We start from the raw sequence: 12,410 nt of genomic DNA, 5'->3' as shown, positions 1-12,410 counted from the left end.
TTGGTGGTTGCCAGAGGCAGAGGGGTAGCGGGTGGGCAAACTGAGTGAAGGGGGTCCAAAGGCACAAACTTCAAGTTATAAAACAAGTCCTGGGGATATAATGTACAGCATGGTGCCTATAGTTAATAATACTGTATTGTATATTTGAAAAATAAAATAACAGCTAAAATGAATAAAGTGGGAGGAATCACTCTACCCAGTGTTAGGGCTTACTTCAGTAATCAAGGCAGTGGGGTATTGGCAAGGGACAGACATATGGATCTATGGAACAGAACAGAGAACTCAGAATTAGATCCAGCTGATTTTTGACAAACGGGTGATAGGAATTTAGTGGAGAAAGGATGACCTTTTCAACAAATGGTGCTGGAGCAGTTGCACATCCATAAGCAAAAAAATGAACTTTGCCCTAAACCTCTCACACCTTATACAAAAATTAACTCAAAATGGATCATAGACTTCAATACAAAACTATAAAATATAGGGGAAAAAATAGATGAAAATCTTCAGAACCTACACCTAGGGGAAGAGTTCTTAGACTTGATGCCAAAGGCACAGTCCATAAAAGGAAAACTTGATCAATTGGACCTCATCAAAATTAAAATTTTTTACTTCGTGAAAGACCCTGCTAAGAGGATGAAATGGCAGCTACAGATGGGAGAATATATTTGCAAATAACATCTCCAACAAAGTACATATCTATATAAAGAATATTTTTTTAAACTCTCAAAACTGTAACAAACAAACAAACAAACAATCCAGTTAGAAAATGGGCAAAACACATGAACAGACATTTCACGAAAGAGGCTATATGGGGACTTCCCTGGTGGTCCAGTGGTTAAGACTCCACGCTTCCACTGCAGGGGGCACAGGTTCAAGCCCTGGTCGGGGAACTAAGATCCTGCATGCTGCGTGCCACAGCCAAAAAAAAAAAAAAAAAGAGGCTAAACGGATGGCAATTATTTGAACATAAATGAAAAGATGTTCAACAGCATTAGCCTCTAGGAAAATGAAAATGAAAACCAGAATGAGATATTACTACACACCTGTCAGAATGGCTAAAATTAAAAATAGTGATAAGAGCAAATGCTGGTAAGGATGTGGAGTAACTGGATGACTCACACTGCACCACCCTTCTCTGGATTTCTCTCCTCCCTTCTAAGTTTAAGACCCAGTTGTTTTTCTTATACCGTTTATTATCCATCACACTGGATGGGAATGTAAAATGAAACAGCCACTCTGGAAAAGAGTATGGCAGTTTCTTTTTTTTCTTTTTTATAAATGTATTTATTTATTTTTGGCTGCATCGGGTCTTCGTTGCAGTGCACAGGCTTTCTCTAGTTAAGGTGCGCGGGCTTCTCATCGCAACGGCTTCCCTTGTTGCGGAGCATGGGCTCTAGGCACGCGGGCTTCAGTCAGTTGTGGCACGCGGGTTCAGCAGTTGTGGCTCGTGGGCTCTAGAGCACAGGCTCAGCAGTTGTGGCACACATGCTTAGTTGCTCCGCGGCATGTGGGATCGTCCCCAGCCAGGGCTCGAACCCGTGTCCCCTGTATTGGCAGGCAGATTCTTAACCACACCACCAGGGAAGTGCCTGGCAGTTTCTAACAAAATGAAAAACGCACTTAATTTGTGACCCAGCAATTGCACTCTTGTGCATGAAATGAAAACTTACACCAAAATCCGCATACAAATGTTCGTAGAAGCTTTATTTGGAAGAGCTCCCAACTGGAAAAACCCAAATGTCTTTCAATGGCTGGTTAAACAAACTGTGGAACAACTATACCATGGAATACTAGTCAGCAATAAAAAAGAATATGTTATTGATACATGCACAACTTGAATGAATCTCAAGGGAATTATGTTGCATGAAAAAAAGCCAATCCCAAAAGGCTATGTACTACAGGATTCCATTTATATTATATTCTTGAAATGACAAAATTATACAGAGGGAGAACAGGTTAGTAGTTGCCAAAGGTTAGGGAGGGGAGAGGGAAAGATATGGCTAAGGACATAAGAGGGCAGCACAAGATATCCCTTTGACGGAACTGTTCTGTATCTTGACTGTGGTGGTGGTGGTCACAGGAACCTACATGTCATAAAATTACATGGAACTAAATACACACACACACACACACACATATACAAATAAGTACCTGTAAAATGGGTGCAATCTGAATAAGGTCAGTGGAGTGCATTAATGTCAATTTCCTGGCGGTGATATTGTACTGCAGTTATGCAAGATGTTATCACTGAGTAACATCTAGATGAAGGGTATACAAGAGCTCTATTATTTTTGACGACTGCATATGAATCCACGTTATTTCTAAATCAAAGTTAAAAAAAAAACAGAGGACTGTTAAAATATTTGCAACTCATATCATAAAGGGCCAATGCCTCTCACATTTAGAGTTTCTAGACAAAGAAATAATAACAAAACCAAACATGTATACAGCACATAATATGTAGCAAGTACTGTTCTAAGTTTTTTCGATGCATTCATTCATTAAATTCTCACATCATTCCCAGATCATCTCAATTTTATAGGTGAGGTGACTAAGGCACAGAGAGGTTAAGCACCTTGCCCAAGGCCACAGAGCTAGTGAGTGACAGAGTCACGATTCAAAACCCAGCAGTCTGGCTCCAGAATGCAAACTCTTAAACTCTGTGGGTCTCTAGAAAAGACTAGAAAAATTGTCAGAGCATATAAACGGTAAAAGAAAAACAACTGGGTCTTAAACTTAGAAGGAGGGAGGAGAGAAATCCAGAGAAGGGTGGTGCAGACCTCCCAGCACCCTGGGAACCAACCTTAAGGGCCCCATCTGCCCCAGCTTGGACAAGCCCAGCCCACCACACACCTCATTACACGAGGCACAGACTCCTCCTTCAACACAAAAAGACCAATCCCCACCTTCTAAAACCTGCCCCTCTGCAGCCACCTGCTCCAGGAGGAACTGAGGGAAAGGGAGCCGGGCAGAAGGCCAGGACTCAGCTTTAGCAGGGAGACAGACACGGCATCCCAGGTGAGCTGGGAGACAGGTGTGGGGCAGGTGGGCTCAGCTTTTGAAACAAAGAGGACAGAGAAGGGAAGAAAAGAGCCCCTCCCTTGGAGGTCTTACCAGCCAGTCTACCCTGTCCCCCAAGACTGACCCAGTGAGCAGATAGGCAGCTCCAGTAAGGAGTAGACAGCGCTGGCAAATTGGGCAGCAATGACCCAGGGGACAAAGGACTCAGCATGAGGCCACCACCAGAAACACCTGCTCCCAGGCCTGCAGCCCTCCTGGCCCCCTGGAAGAGCTCCAGCCCTCTGAATCCCAAAGGTGCTCCCCTCTCATCCCCCTCCTCCCTCAAGTCCTGGGGAACCATGTGCCTATTTTGGGGGGAGGGGTAGACAACGGCAGCTAGCCCTACAGCAGTCCTAGAGACTAACATCTCATTTGACAGGTGACATCTTCCCTTAGGTAGAGGGTAGAGAATGCCAGCCCTGCCATCCTACAACCTTTTCCTCTAATCAATCGCAGTCCCGCCACTCCTGAGAGGAAAGAGGAACAAGTTAAAATATAACTACAGAGACCCACAAGTACACAGAGGCACATCCACGTGTGTACCTCCAGCTGTACACACACCCTGCCTGCGTGTCTGAGGCCAAGACCTTCATGCCTTTGTCCAGCCCACAGTGGGGCTCAGGACTGGCTCTCCTCCCCCAGGGCTCAAACACGAACGTGGATGAGGCCGAAGGGGAGGGAAGGACAGGGGTAGAAAGATGATCCGGTGTCCAGGGCTGGGACTTTGTCTCTGGGTTCAAAGGCTTAAACCAAGAATATATTAATTACCCTGGGTCGACTCTCTCTGTGGCAGCTTTGAACTGTTAGCAAGCAGAGCTGAGGGAGCTAGAGGCACCATGTGTCCCCAACCCTGAAGGGCATGCAGCGGATAAAGGGAGCACAGGACCTGACTGGAACCCCCTGGAAGCTGGCTGGGGACAGATCAACCAGTCGCTTCAACCCATCATTTTATCTGAAGAGCTTGAGGCCTCAAGAAGGAGAGGGGTGGGCTTCCCTGGTGGCGCAGTGGTTGAGAGTCCGCCTGCCGATGCAGGGGACGCGGGTTCGTGCCCCGGTCCGGGAGGATACCACGTGCAGCGGAGCGGCTGGGCCCGTGAGCCATGGCCACTGAGCCTGCGCGTCCGGACCCTGTGCTCTGCAACGGGTGAGGCCACAACGGCGAGAGGCCTGCGTACCGCAAAAAAAAAAAAAAAAAAAAAAAGGAGAGGGGTTCACCAGAGTCCCACAGCAAAGTGGCAGCATGACTGAGACCAGGACCAGGATCTCCCGACTCTCTCTCTCAAGTACTCTTCCTGTTCCTCATGGCACACGGCATTCTTTGTCACTTCCAAAACTGGCGTTCCCTCCACCAGAGAGCTGTTTGGAAAGTGCTTCCCACGCACTAGGTGAAGGTTTACTTTCTGATTCATTCAGCACCGTTTTAGGCCACGGAGATAATAATCATAAACCATAGATCATAACCGTTAGCATCATAATAGCACATAACATTTACTGAGCCCTTACGGTGTGTGCCAGTTGTAACCTCCCTGACCCTCATGACAGACCTATGACACCAGTACTACTACCATGTCCCACTTCACAAACGAGGAAACCGAGGCTCAGAGAGGTTAACCAATTTACCCAAGATTACACAGCAAGGAAGTGTTCGCTTAAACCACCTCCCATGCTCTTAACTACTGCATTCCACTGCTGCCACCCAAGTATACTGGTAAACAAATCAGTATGCTAATTTCAGATACTGTTAAGTCCCATGAAAAAATAAAACATGGTGTGAGAGATAGAGGATGACCTTGCCAGTGGCTCTCTCCCAATCTGTAGGTCTGGTGGTCGGGGAAAGAGTCCACAAAGACATAGCGACGTCTGTACAGAATCCAGAGGGGCAAGGAGCCCACCGTGACGAGATCTGAGAGAAGGGCATTTTAAACAAAGGGGACAATTTGGGTTTTTCCCCAAGGGCGATGGAAAGCCATTGGAAGGTTTAAGCCAGGCAGTGACGTGTTTTGCTGTGTGATGAACAGATTGTAGGGGGATCCCAGGGAAAAAGAAGAGATCTGACATTTTCAGGAAATCTGATGATGAAGGGGTGGAGGGGAGATGAGGCAGGACTGAGGACAGAGCAGGGGCATCTGGAACCAGCACTCTCCTTTGCTCCTCACACTTCCAGGGCCCCCTGCCCCATTAGGATGGGTGGGAATTGAAAATCAAGACCCCTGGTCCCAGCTGGGCCCACCTATAGCCCTACCACCTCTGCCTCATGGAGTCCAGCAGCCTTGGGGGAGGGGAAGTGCTTGGGGTCTGATGGGGACAGGAGGGCAAGGTGGGCAAGGTGTCCAAGGCGAGCTTTTTTTTAAAATTAACATCTTTATTGGAGTATAATTGCTTTACAATGTTGTGTTAGTTTCTGCTGTATAACAAAGTGAATCAGCTATACATATACATATATATCCATATCTCCTCTCTCTTGTGCCTCCCTCCCACCCTCCCTATCCCACCCCTTTAGGTGGACATAAAGCACCGAGCTGCCAAGGCGAGACTTTTTTTTTTTGGCTGTACCACGTGGCATGCAGGATCTTAGTTCCCCAACCAGCAGTTCTGCACCGCCAGCAATGGAAACTCGGATTCTTAACCACTGGACCACCAGGGAAGTCCCTTTTTTTCTTTTTTCTCTTTTTCTTTTTTTTTTGGCCAAGGTGGGATTTTTGCTCAAGGCTCTCATCAGGGGACTTCCCTGGTGGCACCGTGGTTAAGAATCCATCTGCCGGGCTTCCCTGGTGGCGCAGTGGTTGAGAGTCCGCCTGCCGATGCAGGTGACACAGGTTCGTGCCCCGGTCCGGGAAGATCCCACATGCCGCGGAGCGGCTGGGCCCGTGAGCCATGGCCACCGAGCCTGCGCGTCCGGAGCCTGTGCTCCACAACGGGAGAGGCCACAACAGTGAGAGGCCCACGTACTGGGAAAAAAAAAAAAAAAAAAAAAAAAAATCCATCTGCCACTGCAGAGTACACAGGTTCAAGCCCTGGTCCAGGAACTTCCCACATGCCGTGGAGCAACTAAGCCATGTGGCACAACTACTGAGCCTGCATGCCACAACTACTGAAACCCTTGCGCCTAGAGCCCATGCTCCGTAACAAGAAAAGCCACCACAATGAGAAGCCCACGCACCGCGACAAAGAGTGGTCCCCGCTCTCCGCAACTAGAGAAAGCCCGCGTGCAGCAACGAAGACATAACGCGGCCAATAAAAAAAAAAAAGACCCATCAGGAGGAAGATTTCCCCAGGGGTCACACTGTCCCCCACTGCTCTCTACCAAGAAAGGGCTGGGTAGGTAAGAATCCCACCCCCCACACAAATCTCCACCCCAGGAGATCCTATATGCTTTCCCCCCAGTTGGGAATTTTGTCCTCACGTCCCAACACGGGCCTTCTCCAGGGCTCTGGACTAGATTACCTGGGATGGGGAGGAAGGAGGCTGCCTGGGTGCACTGGGACATCTAGGAAAAGCAAGTTCTATGGACTTTCCCCCTCCGTCCCGTCGATTTCTCTCCCACGAGTTTGAGTTTCCTGCCCCCACTTGGCCAAGCCCAGACAGGACTCCATCACGTCTGGGGAGGGAGAGATGGTGGAAGGTGCCAGCAGCTCCCCTGGCTGCTGGCTGAACTCACCTTCTTCCTTTCCTCCCCTTACATCCTGAAGACGCTGAAGAAGCCAGAGAAAAATGGGAGGTGTATTCCTTCCCACAAGCCCACAACCTCAAGCCCATTGGCTCCTGGGCCTGTAGCTACTTACAAGGCTATTTACTAGTGACCATCAGGGGCACCCAGCCTTCCTACCCTCCTCTCACTGAAATTTCCTATTAGGTCCCAAATAGGAAGAGGAGCATATCTCTAAGGATTTGGAGGGGCTGATTCTGGACCTTAGACAGTGAGGCACTACTCCAAAACACTGGGACCCCTTAATCCTCCAGGCTTCCTGGGACAGACCCACCATGGCCTGTTCAGCCCCAGAACAGTTCCCGGCACACAATGGAGATGTGGTGAATAATTGGTGATTGAAAGCCCCAGAATTGAGCCACTGTGTATTAAAATGTTTTGAGGGCCTGACTGGCTTCAGGCTAACCTCAGAACTGACTCCTGGAGAAGCCACCACATTCATGTATTGAACACCTGCTATGTAACATGTATGTAACATGTCCTGTGTGAGCTAGACATTCGTTGGATGAATGAAAGCTGCTCGACCTTAAAACATGACTTTTCTGTCCCTCGGTTTTCCTCTCTAAAAAATGGAAGTGATAATACTTCATCAGAAAGCCACTGTAAGAATTACAGTACTTAGAACAAGACATAAAAATAGTCACAGTAGGTGTTTAATAAGTGGTGGGTGGTATTACGAGAGCTGTAAATGTTGGGGTGCGGTGCACAGCTAACAGGCTCAGGGTAGCAGAGCTGTAGGGCATTGGGCAGGGCAGCCGGGGGCTGCTCCAGACTTCTGGGAAAGGTCACTCAAATTCCCAGCAATGGTGTCCAACTTTGCCGGAGCTGCGGGGGGTGGGGTTGGGGGCCAGGAGGAGAGTTTGCCGACTTTTCTAGTGAACTGGGCGCTTCCAGCAAACCATCCCTGCTGCTCCCCACCGGCTCCCAGCTTTGCTCACGCCCACCGCCTCCTGCTCACACCTAACTTCTTGGTGAGCAAGACCCAGTAGCACAGCCGTCCCGCCCCCGCTCCCAGGGCCTCTGCTGCCCCCTAGGCTCGGGCGCGGCTGTCAACCCTTACACCTTTCCCCACCTCCAAGCCCTGTGAATTCTGACATCCCTGAATTTTACCGTCTCGTGAAATATCCCTGCTTTTCCTCGGGGAGCCACCTCTGCGCCCTCGCGTGGCCTGGCAAGAGGGCAGGCTAAGGCGGAGAGGGGACTTGAGGCTCCACGGTCTCCCCTCGTGTTGCCCCCGCCCCCCAACCTCGCACCAGATCGCCACGGTCTCCCGCCGCTGCTCCCGCGGCGCCAGGCAGACACCCTCCCGCGCTCTCCGACCGCGACCCTGCCGGCGCCAGGCCCGGGCCCTCTGCGCCCAGCGGCCCAGCCTCACCGCTGGGAACCCTGGGAGATGTAGTTTTCGGTCGCCCTCGGCAGGGGCGGGGCCCACAGAGCCTGATGCGTGTCCGCGTCCGCCAAGTGAGGGACCCTGACCCTCGCCATGGCCGAGCCCAGGAGCGCCAGAGAGGCAGGGCAGTGGACCAGCTGCGGAGGCGGAATTTCCAGCGAAGTCTCGTTCTCCGTAGGGCCCTGGACAAGTCCCGTAACATCTGCAACAGTCTGTCTTGTAGGATTTCCAGCGAGAGCCCGGGCTCAGCACCTGGTACCCAGCATGTCCTCAATGAACCGGTGCCGATGAGGATGAGACTATCGTTACTGGCCCGGCACAGTTGCCAAAGGCAACGCAGCCCCTAAAAGTGGGGGGTGGGGGACCTGCCCGCCACCACCCCCTGCCCCGTTACTCCCACACATATTTGGGCCGGCGCCCCAGATGCCCCTCCGTATCCCACCCAAGTTCCCCTCAGTACCTCGGGCCATCCACAAACACACTCTACCTCTACTCAGAAATATCCGATATTTATTTCCCAACATTTGGGTAATTTTTTACAAATTGAATAAAAGGAATGAAGGGGAGTACGTGGGACCTCAGGCCAGGCCTTGGGGTCCCGATGAGAGGTGACGGTATGAAAACTCCTCCTCACGCACAACTCCTGGCCTGTTGCCCTAACCTCTCCTATCAACCTTACCTAAGAGTGAGGTGGGGGCTTTCTGAGGATGTGGGGTTCCCCCCTAGAGGGGACTCTGGGAATCCTGTTTCAAGCCCTGAACTGGGTCAGGTTGGGGACAGGTGTGGGCCCGGATATGGTGCCGTCGCCGCCTCTCCTGCCTGCGCGCCAGCTGCCGCAGTTGTTTCCGAACGGCCCACAGCACCAGGTACACTTCCTGCAGTATCTCAGTCCCTCTCGACTCCAAAGGGGACCCGGTCTTCATTTGGGAGGTGACTGAGGTAGAACTCACAGATGACTGTGAAAGAGAGAAGATGAGCACAGATGAACAGCTTGCTCTAGGGGGAAACCACTGGTGGAACCACCTGCAGATAAAACGGCAAAGGCTTGTCTAATTCCACCTGCTCTGTCAAGCCTCAGCTTGGGCAACGCCTCCTCCAGGAAGCCTTCTCGGCCTGTCTCTACTCTTGTGTTCACCCTGTCATACCACATTTTATGCACTATTTGTTCTGCGGACTCATCTGTTTTCAGTACCAGCATGCAAGCTCCTGGAAGACAGGGACCATGTCTGACCCACCTTTGAGTCCCTACTAGGGTTCCATGGAGAGTGCATTAAAATGAAGGCCAGAATGACACCCCCAACTCTGTCTCCAACCCAAAGCTCTCGCCTGACCTCCAGGCCTGTATATCCCACTGCCTCCTAGACGTCTCCCTGCAGATGTCCCTCTGACACTTCAACTCATCCTGTCCCAACGCCCTGAAGTCGTTACTTTCTCCCCTAGGTCGGCTCTCCTTCCAGTGAATGGCTCCAGCCTGTTTTCACGCCTGTCTCTCCCTCGCCCCTCACCATAATGCAATCAACCATTTGGGACAACACTTCTACCTCTTAAATATCACTCCAATCCATTAACTTGTTCTACCTGATGCCTCTCTCCCGGCCCAGAATATTTTATTTTATTTTATTTTTGACCACACCGCGCGGCTTGTGGGATCTCAGTTCCCCGACCAGGGAGTGAACCTGGGCCTCGGCAGTGAGAGAGTCAAGTCCTAACCACTGGACCGCCAAGGAATTCCCCAGGTGAACTTTCAAAAATTATTATTAATGCAGTAATACCTAATTCAAAACCAAAATAAACGGACTTGGTAGTGATCTAGACACTTCCTTCTTTAAATTAAAATTTTGACTAATTGTAGGTTCACATGCACTTGTGAGAAATAATAGAGTACTTATACTCTACCTATTTTCCCCCTATAGTAAAATCTTCCAAAACTCTAGTAGTATCATAGAATATTGACATCAATACAATCCACTGATCTGAATTTATTCATATGTCTCCAGTTTTACTTGTATTCGTGTGTGTGTGTGTGTGTGTGTGTGTGTGTGTGTGTTGAATTCTTCCCAATTTTACATGATATGTGCAGGTTCATGTATCCAACTACCATAGTCAAGATACAGGAGATTTCCATCATCGCAAGGATCCCTCATGTTGCCCTTTTATAACCAACCCACCTCCCCCGTCTCTCCCTCCATGTGCAGCCCCTGGCAACCACTAAACCACTAATTGGATCCCCACTTCTCTAATTTAGTTATTTCTGGAATGGTATATAGTATAAATGGAATTGTACGATATATAACCTTTTGGGATTGGTTGTTTTTCACGCAGCATAATTCCCTTGAGATCCATCCAAGTTGTGCCTGTATCAATCGTTTGTTCCTTTTTATGGCTGAGCAGTATCATTCCACGATACATCACAGTTTAACCACTCACCCATTGAAGGACATTTGGGTTGGTTTGGGCTCTTATGAATAAAGCTGCTATGAATATTCACGTACAGATTTTTGTGTGAACATAAAATTTCATTTATCTGGGATAAATGTCCAGGAGTACAATCACTGGGCCATGTGATAACTGCATGTTTAGTTTTAAAAGAACTGACCACACTGTTTTTCCGGAGTGGCCACACCATTTTACATTCCCACCAGCGTGAATGAGTCATGGGGGATAGGAGGGGGGTGCTGCTGGGGACAAGGGGGACAAGGTGCTGACCTTCCAGCCGCACAGCTGCCAGCCAGACTGCAGGGCGGAGACCATGAGCGTGGAGACAGATCTGACGGCAGTCCGGGGCAGCTGCAACAGCGATCTCTGCCCATGGCCCGCCTCCACTGCAGCCCCATCCGCGGTGGTCTTGGCCAACATGCAGGGGTCAGCCACCCTGGAGGACACATCCATCTTGGAGACCTTAGCCTCCTTGGGGGACTCCACCAACTTGAAAGTCTCAGACACCTTGGAAGTCTTCTCCACCTTCAACTCATTTTTCTTGGAGTCGGTGTGTTCTACGATGGTTGACTTAGCTTTGCGTTTCCAGAAGAAAACCTAAGAACCGAGACAGGGAGAGGAGAGACAGAAGAGAGGGGCAGAGCAAAAGATAACAGTCAGGAGGAGGGAAGGCCCAGAGGAGAAGGGGCCTCCTCCCCAGCTGTCCTGTCCCTCACCACCTCCCTCTCCGTCTTGTTTGGCCACAGGTAGCCAGGAGAGGAGGGAGGCCAGGTGAGGAAGCGCGGGTTTCTGTGACCTGGAGGTCATTGATCAGCACCTCCCACCCCAGCAGGGCAAGAGGAAGGGGCTGATCCCTGAAACTCACCCAGCGACTAATCTTGCGCCAAATCCTTCGGAAGAACCTCACGACCACAACCATTGCTCCCGATACCCAAGCCCCAAGTAGGGGGCAGAACCAGCAGTTATTTCAGTGGGGAGGAGGACAGGCTGCAGGCCAGTGGCCGCCACCTCAGGGGTCTCTGGGGAGCCTCTAGCACAGCAGTGAAGACATAGAGAATCCAGGAGGAAAGATCCCCCCAGTGACTCATCCTAGGCCCTTCCTCCCCTCCCTGGGACAGGGAGAGGAATCAAAGTGGATGAGAACCCAGAGGGAGGGAGAGTTCTAGCCCATTGTGAGAGCCTGCCTGGCCCTGACCCCAACCCCCAAGACCCTTCCAGGGTCCCCGGAGACAATGCCTGCGCCCTCGGCCCTCCTTCCCCCGAATCCAAGGAAGGCAAACTAACATTTATGGAGCGCCTGGTACTCCTTGGGCATTTCCCATGTCTGATGTCATGTAACCCTCCCAGTTGCCCTCCAAGTAGGTATCATTGTCAGTACCATTTTACCCAGGAGGAAGCTGCGATTCAGAAAAACCAAAGAACCTGCCCGAGTCATAAATCTAGGGAGCCACAGGGCGGGGAGTCCAAACCAGGTCAGCCTCCAGGATCCCAGTCTCAGCAGGTCCCCCCTAGTGGGGCCGGGGGTTCTCCTAAAGTGGAGACTGCTGCTTTCCCCGCTTCCCCGCTAGATGGGGTCCGTCTCCCTACCTGCCTCTTCCGCCTGGGCCGGAGCCGAGGCTGTCAGGGAGGGGCCTGCTCACCCACAGAGCCCCGTCCTCAGCCAGCTGGGGGTGGAGGCCACAGAGGCCGGCCAGGCCTGGCGAGGGCACCATGTGCCCAGGGAGCCTGGCCCACACCCAGCGTTGAGACAAGGGGCCCATTCAGGGCCCCCCGCCCCACCCCCAAGCAGCCACCCGGATCTAGCCCGCAGAGGGGACA

At 50.9% G+C, this 12,410-nt stretch overlaps 1 protein-coding gene across 1 annotated transcript; it reads right to left on the bottom strand.

The window, feature by feature from the left end:
- Nucleotides 1-8,646: 8,646 nt before the first annotated feature.
- SPACDR (sperm acrosome developmental regulator) lies at nt 8,647-11,598 on the bottom strand. Its single transcript, XM_059037463.2, has 3 exons — nt 11,458-11,598; nt 10,863-11,189; nt 8,647-9,112 (listed from the first exon to the last, which is right to left on the bottom strand). The coding sequence occupies exons 1-3, from the start codon at nt 11,509-11,511 to the stop codon at nt 8,879-8,881; spliced, it is 615 nt and encodes a 204-aa protein (XP_058893446.1). The 5' UTR covers nt 11,512-11,598; the 3' UTR covers nt 8,647-8,878.
- Between the last annotated feature and the right edge of the window lie 812 nt (nt 11,599-12,410).

This window comes from Kogia breviceps, chromosome 14 (genome assembly GCF_026419965.1).
Source record: "Kogia breviceps isolate mKogBre1 chromosome 14, mKogBre1 haplotype 1, whole genome shotgun sequence".
Lineage (NCBI taxonomy): Eukaryota > Metazoa > Chordata > Mammalia > Artiodactyla > Physeteridae > Kogia > Kogia breviceps.
Note: the sequence above shows the minus strand (reverse complement) of the source record. Positions and strands in the feature narration are given on the sequence as shown.

Bases quoted from the DNA above. Each gene is read 5' to 3' on its own strand.
- SPACDR (XM_059037463.2), bottom strand. From the start codon at position 11,511: ATGGTTGTGGTCGTGAGGTTCTTCCGAAGGATTTGGCGCAAGATTAGT. The intron at 11,190-11,457 runs GTGAGTTTCAGG...CTCGGTTCTTAG, and splicing joins GGCGCAAGATTAGTCGCTGG to GTTTTCTTCTGGAAACGCAA. The intron at 9,113-10,862 runs GTCAGCACCTTG...TCTCTTTCACAG, and splicing joins GGCAGCTGTGCGGCTGGAAG to TCATCTGTGAGTTCTACCTC.